Source organism: Anarrhichthys ocellatus, unplaced genomic scaffold (assembly GCF_004355925.1).
Source record: "Anarrhichthys ocellatus isolate YVR2014 unplaced genomic scaffold, GSC_Weel_1.0 scaffold18, whole genome shotgun sequence".
Taxonomy (NCBI): Eukaryota; Metazoa; Chordata; class Actinopteri; order Perciformes; family Anarhichadidae; genus Anarrhichthys; species Anarrhichthys ocellatus.
Genome location: NW_022280048.1, coordinates 7,354,800 through 7,363,684, shown reverse-complemented (window position 1 = coordinate 7,363,684; position 8,885 = coordinate 7,354,800). Strand labels below are relative to the sequence as shown.

The following is an 8,885-nucleotide window of genomic DNA, read 5'->3' as shown; positions in this document are numbered from 1 at the left end:
GGGGAGTTAGAGTTGGTTTGAGATCTCACCAAAGTTAGTGCTCACATTGAAAAGCTATTAATAAACAAAGTATTGTAATGTTTTAACTGCAGAGGAAAGTGGATGTTGTTTTCCACTAATTTTAAATAAATGTGTGCATTCAGTACAATAATGGAGCAGGGTGAAAATATGCAGATATGGTGAGTTTGCAAAATGCTATATGTTAAGAAGCAGTATATCTGCATAATTGATAAACAGATTTATTGTGAATTTTTACTGCACTAAGGAAAGCCATCTGATCTGAACTCAAGGAGAAACTGACAGCTTTCAGATTGTAAACGAATAATTTTAATCTATCGAACCAATTATTAATGGTGTGTTGCCGTATAGTTGTTAACAATTGATATTTACTATTTTAGGCTTTGGTTGCGCGGCTGATTATTCTTTTAGCAGTATCTTGAGAGTTTGTCACCACTAGGGGACGACACGTTTGCGCTACTCGCTAAGGACACGTCACTACAGGACAGCGGCAAGGTAGGAAACCAAATGTGAATGACAGCCAAAGAACCAATCAGATTCAAGTAGGATTACTGTTGAGTGACGCTCAACCAATAAACGCGCAGTATAGCGTTGTGGGGGCGGGGTTAGTACACGGTGACGGTTGTGTGTGAATAGTGTATGAGTAACAGGAACGGAGCGGGTGAGTCTTGCTGAACATAAAACGTTAAATCGTGAAACTCATTTAAGTGCACCATTTTTTATTTTGGGCTGTTGTCCTGCTGCTATATGTGAAGGTGTCGCTGATACCACCAAAATAATCCAGAGAAGAGGTGCGGGGCTGGGGTATTCATTATACAGTAGCTAGCAGGTTAGCTTCGATAGCTACTCAAACACTTTAAACAGGATGGAAGCACCGTCAACATTAGCCGGCCTGATGCTGAGTAACTATAAGATGCTGTCTTGGCTATAACAATGCCTCCGTTCATTGTAAACGTGCACATAATACATGTTAGTAGGTAACGCGGTGAAACAATACTGTCTGCTGTTCATTTCGTTGCCCTGTGATGTTGGAACGGTTGCCAGTACTCAAAAAAAAAAAGAAAGCTAACTCTCAAAGTTAGCATTCAATAGAGCTCTGCTGAGCGTGATAGTTTGAGTTTTAGCTTTGCAAAAGTGTACAAAATCTGAAGAAGACTGGCAGAAGTCCCTGCAAGTTTCCCAGTGTGGGTGCTTCCTGGTTCCCGACGCCACATCGTAGTGCGTGGCCTTATCTGGTTGGGCTGGAGATGGATGTTGACTCACTACAGTTGTTACGACTTTGATTTTATGAGTAACAGTTATCTGACTTGCTTAAAGCAGGTCATTTAAAAGATGTTCTTATTTAATTATATTAGGCAATGTTGGGTCTTACAGTGCTTGTCTTCCTCCGTTAGGTAGTACGGTGAGCTATCCCTAACCTCGCCAAAATGACCAAGCTGGGCTTCCTCCGTTTGTCCTATGAGAAGCAGGACACGCTGCTGAAGCTGCTCATCCTGTCTATGGCTGCTATCCTCTGTGAGTCCTCCACTTCACACAAGAAGCCTGGTCTGGCTAATACTAAAAACCAGCACATTGATCCATGTGCTTTTCTTTCTGTTCAGCATTCTCCACCAGACTCTTTTCCGTCTTGAGGTTTGAAAGTGTCATCCATGAGTTTGATCCGTAAGTTCTGCTTGTGTCATAGTTATTTCCAAGGATTGTTACTCGTTTTTACCTCTCTGTATGTGATGTCTCACCTACGCCGTCATCTCCCCTGCAGGTACTTTAACTACCGTACCACCCGCTTCCTGACAGAAGAAGGATTTTATAAGTTTCACAACTGGTTTGACGACAGGGCATGGTATCCTCTGGGGAGGATCATTGGTGGTACCATTTATCCAGGTAGGAATCGGAAAAAATGAAATGGCACAGTACAAAGTGAATGATGAATGAGAGCATATTAACTTCATTCAGGGTTATTTGATGCCAAAAGTAGAGCAGTACAAGTGTTAAGTTTCAGAAGAGAGATTCGTGTCTGCTTTTTTTTTTTTTGGGCACAAGTGCAAAGCTTACTTGGACACCTCTTGTCTCTTCTCTCAGGGCTGATGATCACCTCTGCCGTCCTGTACCACGTCCTACATTTTTTCCACATCACCATTGACATCCGTAATGTCTGTGTCTTCCTGGCTCCCTTGTTCTCCTCCTTCACCACCATCGTCACCTACCACTTCACCAAGGAGTTGAAGGTAGAAAATGCATAATAAGATACACCACGATCAATTTTATTAAGGCTATGAATTCTTAATAAAATGCAAACCTATGTTTCTTTAAAGGGGAACTCCAGAGATTTACACTTGTATTAAATCAAGGGACTCGTAAGAGTCAGATTTGAAAAAGAAAGTGGTAAATATCAAAGCAGCAGAGATATCGTGACTTGTTGTTATTAGTATGACTGAACTCCAAAAGCACTGGATCATACGATTCCCATAATGCATCTCACTGGTGTCCTCGTTAGGCTCTCCTTGCCTGGTAAATGCCCACATCTTTTAAACTCCACATGGTAACACAGGTTTTTTTTGTTTAATATTTGTTTTTTTTCAGCTCAAAATTTTAGAATAATTACATCATCAGGGTTATTTTCTCCAACATAAGAATGTTACTTCCAAAGCTGCAGAAGACGTTGTACAACTGATTTCACGGGTTACTAGTGTTTCTTGTGATTGTAAATAATCCTATCTTGTAGAGTGCAGTGCCCGATTAGAATCATATTAGTATGTACAAATAATACACTTTATTTACTCGGCTCAATTCTTCAAACGGTTTCAATGTGCTTTACAGAAGAAACAAACCCAGCAGAATAAAACAAAGACACAAATACAAAACAAGTTCAATATGCTTTTACTGATATAAGGATGTACACCTGTTGTCTCTGTAGGATGCCGGTGCTGGACTCCTGGCTGCCGCCATGATTGCAGTGGTACCTGGTTATATCTCCCGTTCTGTTGCTGGCTCCTATGATAATGAAGGTTTGCACGTGATGAGCATAACACGTTATGTTAATATAACAAAACAAAAAGGTAGTTAATGAAATCCCTCTGTGCTGTCCTACTCAGGTATTGCCATCTTCTGCATGCTGTTGACCTATTACATGTGGATCAAGGCTGTCAAAACGGGGTCGGTGTACTGGTCGTCCGTGTGCGCACTGGCCTACTTCTACATGGTGAGGAGAACTAAAAATGCATGTGTTTTATTGAATTGATTCAGAGTTTACAGAGGTCCTGATATGGCTTTTGTGTGCATCTAGGTCTCCTCCTGGGGTGGCTACGTATTCCTGATCAACCTCATCCCCCTCCACGTCCTGGTTCTGATGCTCACAGGCCGATTCTCTCACCGAATCTACGTGGCTTACTGCACAGTCTACTGCCTGGGCACCATCCTGTCCATGCAGATCTCTTTTGTTGGTTTCCAGGTATGGTGAAAACGTACTATCTTTTACGAGGCACTCTGATACTGCGCAATACATCAGCAATACAAAAGCCATTGGGCCTCATTCACTAGTCTGTTGCATTGGAATGTTTCTACTTTGCGCACAAAATAAGTGAGCACGCAAAATTGCCGTCGGATTCACGACATGTGTGCACGTCTCTCTTCTCTCGTAAACCAGCCGGTGCAGTCGTCGGAGCACATGGCAGCCTTCGGTGTGTTTGGCTTGTGCCAGATTCACGCCTTTGTGGACTACCTGCGCAGCAAACTCAATACCCAGCAGTTTGAGGTGCTGTTCAAGAGCGTCATCTCCCTGGTGGGCTTCGTCATGCTGTCTGTGGGCACTGTTCTCATGCTGACTGGTAAGAGGGTGGACAAGGTGCACCAGTAGATACGTTAGCAGAAAATGTATCCTCCACTCCTTCTCCTTTCCTCTTGTGAGAAACTGATCATAAGTTGTTTTTGCTTTGGACTGACCGAAAGTATATCTCTCCCTCAGGTAAGATCTCTCCGTGGACGGGTCGCTTCTACTCTCTGCTGGATCCCTCCTATGCCAAGAACAACATTCCCATCATCGCCTCCGTCTCTGAGCACCAGCCCACGACCTGGTCCTCGTACTACTTTGACCTCCAGCTGCTGGTCTTCATGTTCCCAGGCAAGTGCCCACTCAGCAGAAACACACGGAGAAACACGGGGGTTTCATGCAAATGAAGCACACAGCTCGGTGTGTTCCAGTTGGGTTTTGACTGACAGTTACCTTCCCTTTCCTCACAGTTGGTCTGTATTACTGTTTCAACAACCTGTCGGACGCCAGGATCTTCATCATCATGTATGGAGTCACCAGCATGTACTTCTCAGCTGTCATGGTACGTCCTGTAGAGTGCCGTACACGCATCTCAAAGGACTCTCCAGAGAGCAGTTGATTTGTTTGCTCTCGTGATTCGTGACATTTCAACAGTGTCACCGGAAGATGGCACACTCACGCCATTAAACAAAGTACATTTAACAAAGTACATGGAAAAACCTGTGTTTAAGAAAGTGATTATTGTTTTTACTTTATACCTCATTTGGGTTAATAACAAAGTAAATTAAAAATACTGCGTGTTGCCTTCTCAGGTGCGTCTGATGTTGGTTCTGGCTCCAGTCATGTGCATCCTGTCAGGGATCGGCGTGTCCCAGGTGCTAACCACATACATGAAGAATTTGGATGTCACCCGGCCGGACAAGAAGAGCAAGAAGCAGCATGACGCCACCTACCCCATCAAAAATGAGGTAGGGGGCCTGAGGGACTCGTCATAGCTGTTAGAGGGTGGTCACCTGTAGTCGGTTGATATTTTGTATACCGTGCACACGTTTGGACATGAAACGTAGTCATTGTGATCCAGCACCAGCAGGATGCATGGTGATGATAATCCTCAAGAGTATTGAGATGTCACTATTTATCCAGACAAAACAGAAAACACTTCTGCCAGCTCTCGATAATACTTCCATGGTCATGACCTCGGTCAAGTCGGGAGTTAGAGTTGATACATAACAAAAAATAGATGTTGTACAAAGCTACATGTTACCTTTTTAGTGTTAGAATAGGGTTGCAAAGACCATGAATATATTTTTGTCATTTTTTTTAACCTAAGTACAGTTTGAGGTATTTACATTGTATGCTACTTTATACTTCTACTCCAATACATTTTTCAGGTTAGATTACAGCATAAAATACATATGATAATCTTAAAAACTGCAATGTTGGACAGAAAGGTGAAAGCTGATGACAACCTGTGCTGCGTATTCCTACCAGGTTGCCAGTGGGATGATTCTGGTCATGGCCTTCTTCCTCATTACATACACCTTCCACTCTACCTGGGTGACCAGCGAAGCCTACTCCTCCCCCTCAATTGTCCTGTCGGCCCGTGGAGGCGACGGCAGCCGCATCATCTTCGATGACTTCAGAGAGGCCTACTACTGGCTCCGCCACAACACCCCTGAGGTCAGTCACACCCAAAAAAATAAAGAACAAGTAAATCGATGTTGAGTTCTTCACTAGGGTTTTGAATAATCTGAGCTGTAGACGGAGTTATGAGTTATACACCATTAGATGTAAGAACCTCCACTCTAACAATTAGCGTGTAACTTTGTGTTTCCAGGATGCCAAAGTCATGTCATGGTGGGATTATGGCTACCAGATAACTGCCATGGCAAATCGAACCATTCTAGTGGACAACAACACATGGAACAACACGCACATCTCCAGAGTTGGACAGGTGAGCTGGGTAACCTTCAGGGGGGGATCATGCTTTATGGAGTGCTGCTGAGCTGACTGGGCTGTTTGTTCTGTAGGCCATGGCATCCACAGAGGAGAGGGCCTATGAGATTATGAGGGAGCTGGATGTCAGTTATGTGCTGGTCATCTTCGGAGGACTGACGGGCTATTCTTCAGATGGTACGTCACCCTTATCAGTAGCTCAGAGCCGGTACAGTGCTTACAACACTGTGTCGACACAAACACACTCTCACTATAGATAGATGGTTTTAATAGTCTGTTTGTTTTAAAGTGTGCTATGAATGTTACTAGACCCCCCCCCCATATCATTTATTTCAGTTACCAGGTGTAAATGTCCTCCCTTAATTAGTGTTTTTAGATGATTGATGTCTCCTTAAATGAAGGCTAATTCAAAGAAAGTTCTTCTTTAATATCTCTCTTCTGCACTAAGCCACTAAGCAGCAGGTCTATATTTCCACCACACTGACTCCACTGCTTAGTATACGTCCCCCTCTTTCTTAAGTTTACTGTGTAATAAGCTGCCAAACAGGTATTTTGAGTTTTATGGAGTTGTTTTTCAGTGATTTGCATAAAGTAATGATATTTGTCATTGAATGTCGCAGATAAAGCGGGGCAAAAAATATTGCGTAATATTTTCTACAGCATTTTTTTTTTTTTAGCACCGCTTGTTCTCTAATTCATCCATCCGCTCTCCTCAGACATCAACAAGTTTCTGTGGATGGTGCGTATCGGCGGGAGCACGGACACGGGCAAACACATCAAGGAGCACGACTACTACACTCCCACCGGAGAGTTCAGAGTGGACCGCGAGGGCTCGCCCGTCCTGCTCAACTGCCTCATGTACAAGATGTGCTACTACCGCTTCGGCCAGGTCTACACGGAGGCCAGTGAGTAACTCGACAGCAGCTCTCGTGTGATCATACTTTTGTCAAAACTTGTAGAGTTTCTCAATAATATGAAACTCCAGCCTTTTGTGCTGTAATTCTGATGATCGTTCTGATCTTCTCTGCAGAGCGACCACCTGGTTATGACAGAGTGAGGAACGCTGAGATCGGGAACAAAGACTTCGAGCTGGATGTGTTGGAGGAGGCCTACACAACAGAGCACTGGCTTGTTAGGATATACAAGGTAAAAATGACCGACTCGTCATTATGGATCGGTCTGTTGGGAACCACAAATTGGTTTGCTGGTCAGGAACAGATCTTCTGAAACTATTTCTTTGGGGCAATGTAGGAAATGTTAAGTAAAATAACAGATTGAGGGGAAATTAGAACAGAAGTGTAAATTACATTTCTTTACAACTTAAACTTGGAATTAGAGCTGCAACAATTATAATCAAGAACTCTGACTATTTGGTTTATGAATTGTTTTTATCAATATTAAGCAATAACATGGTGCCATGTGAGAGTTCACCACTTTTTTTGGTCTTACAATGTAGTGAATTGAAAATTTGTTTTTTCTTTATTTCAGGTCAAAGATCTGGACAATCGGGGTCTTTCAAGGACATAAAACCTTCAGACGTGGGTGAAAACAGCCTTTTAGCGCACAGCACTGAACACCTTCCCCTGTGGTCTGCAGATGAGTGGCAAAAGAGTACTTTTTATACTTTTGTTTTGGGGTGAAGAAAATTGCATCAAAGAGATTTTTTTGGGGGGGGGGGGGGGGGGGGTTTGTGAATTTTCTTTTGTTATAATGAAACGCCTCATCTGAGATCAGAGGGAGCTGGTGTCAACATGTCCAGTCTGAAGTCAGGAAGCGTAATGCACCGTGAAGCGGTCAAAAGAAAGTGCTTTGGGTTTTTACAATGTGGTCTATTAAAGTGGGATTAAACATGATGTTGTCTTTTCTTTCTACATCTGCACAGAAAACATTGATGCAATTCATTTGAGAACTTCATGAAGTTGAACTAGTCGGAGCAGTTCATGGCCCAATCTCCACACTTTAGTTCTATTCCACGGTTAAATCGTCGAGTGTTTGAGGGCTCTCTCACAAACACTATGAGCCCTTTATGAACCCTTTGCATAAGTCAGCATTAGATGCAGACAATTCATTGCAATGGGGTGCTAAACAGGACAGCACGTCTGTTCAACCTGTCATTAAATGTAAGGCAAGGCCAGTTTATTTGTATAGCACATTTCAACAAGGTAATTCAAAGTGCTTCACATAAAACCATTAAAAGCATAAGGTAAAAGAAAAGGAGATTTAAAAACAATTAAGAACATTAATTGAAACAATAAAAACAGGCATTAAAACAAACAGTGTAAGAAATAAAATACAGTAGTAAAATGCAGAAATGCAGGAAATTGATTAATATATTAATTGAATGTGGTTCAATTAAAGGCAGTAGCAAACAGAAAAGTCTTCAGTCTTGATTTAAAGGAGCTGAGGGTCTCAGCAGACCTGCAGCTTTCTGGGACTTTGTTCCAGATATGTGGAGCAGAACAACTGAACGCTCCTTCTCCATGTTTAGTTCTGACTCTGGGAACAGAAAGTAGCCCGGTCCCAGACGACCTAAGGGGTCGGGATGGTTCATAAGGTAGCAGCAGATCAGAGATGTGTTTTGGCCCTAAACCATTCAGTGCTTTATAAACCAACAGCAGGACTTTAAAGTCAATTATTTGTTGGGCAGGAAGCCAGTGCAAAGACCTCAGAACTGGAGGGATGTGATCCACTTTCTTGGTCTTAGTGAGGACTCGAGCTGCAGGTTTCTGACTGACTTTTTACAGAGACCTGTAAACACACCGTTACAGTAGTCCAGTCTACTGAAGATAAATGCATGGACAAGTTTTTCCAAATCCTGTAGAGACATAAGTCCTCTAATCCTTGACATATTCTTCAGGTGATTTTGTAATTGTCTTGATATGGCTGTTCAGGTTGAGGTCTGAATCCATAACTACACCTAGAGTTCTGGCTTGGTTTGTGGGTTTTATCAGTGATTGAAGCCGAGCGGTGATTTCCAATCGTTGTACACAAAGATTAAACTAAAAAAAAAAACATGAAATCAGGATATTTAGTCATTGAAGCAGTCATTCAAATTAGGAAGTAAAAACAAAGTACCCACAATTGCACAATTTGACATCATGGTAACGTGATATGTTGCAGCAAAGTGCTGTTCCATTCCTATCGA

The 8,885-nt window shown here is 42.6% G+C and overlaps 1 protein-coding gene across 1 annotated transcript; it reads left to right on the top strand.

Annotated features, from left to right (window-relative positions):
* The first annotated feature begins 592 nt into the window (after window positions 1-592).
* On the top strand, window positions 593-7,593 carry stt3a (STT3 oligosaccharyltransferase complex catalytic subunit A). Its single transcript, XM_031857297.1, has 18 exons — window positions 593-679; window positions 1,413-1,533; window positions 1,620-1,680; window positions 1,778-1,899; window positions 2,098-2,243; window positions 2,933-3,023; window positions 3,111-3,217; window positions 3,302-3,466; window positions 3,662-3,842; window positions 3,980-4,135; window positions 4,255-4,346; window positions 4,597-4,752; window positions 5,276-5,464; window positions 5,622-5,738; window positions 5,815-5,917; window positions 6,457-6,645; window positions 6,771-6,886; window positions 7,229-7,593. Exons 2-18 carry the CDS (start codon window positions 1,446-1,448, stop codon window positions 7,265-7,267), a joined length of 2,118 nt encoding a protein of 705 aa, XP_031713157.1. The 5' UTR covers window positions 593-679; window positions 1,413-1,445; the 3' UTR covers window positions 7,268-7,593.
* Window positions 7,594-8,885: the final 1,292 nt, after the last annotated feature.

Bases quoted from the DNA above. Each gene is read 5' to 3' on its own strand.
- stt3a (XM_031857297.1), top strand. From the start codon at position 1,446: ATGACCAAGCTGGGCTTCCTCCGTTTGTCCTATGAGAAGCAGGACACG. The intron at 2,244-2,932 runs GTAGAAAATGCA...TTGTCTCTGTAG, and splicing joins ACTTCACCAAGGAGTTGAAG to GATGCCGGTGCTGGACTCCT. The intron at 5,918-6,456 runs GTACGTCACCCT...CGCTCTCCTCAG, and splicing joins GACGGGCTATTCTTCAGATG to ACATCAACAAGTTTCTGTGG.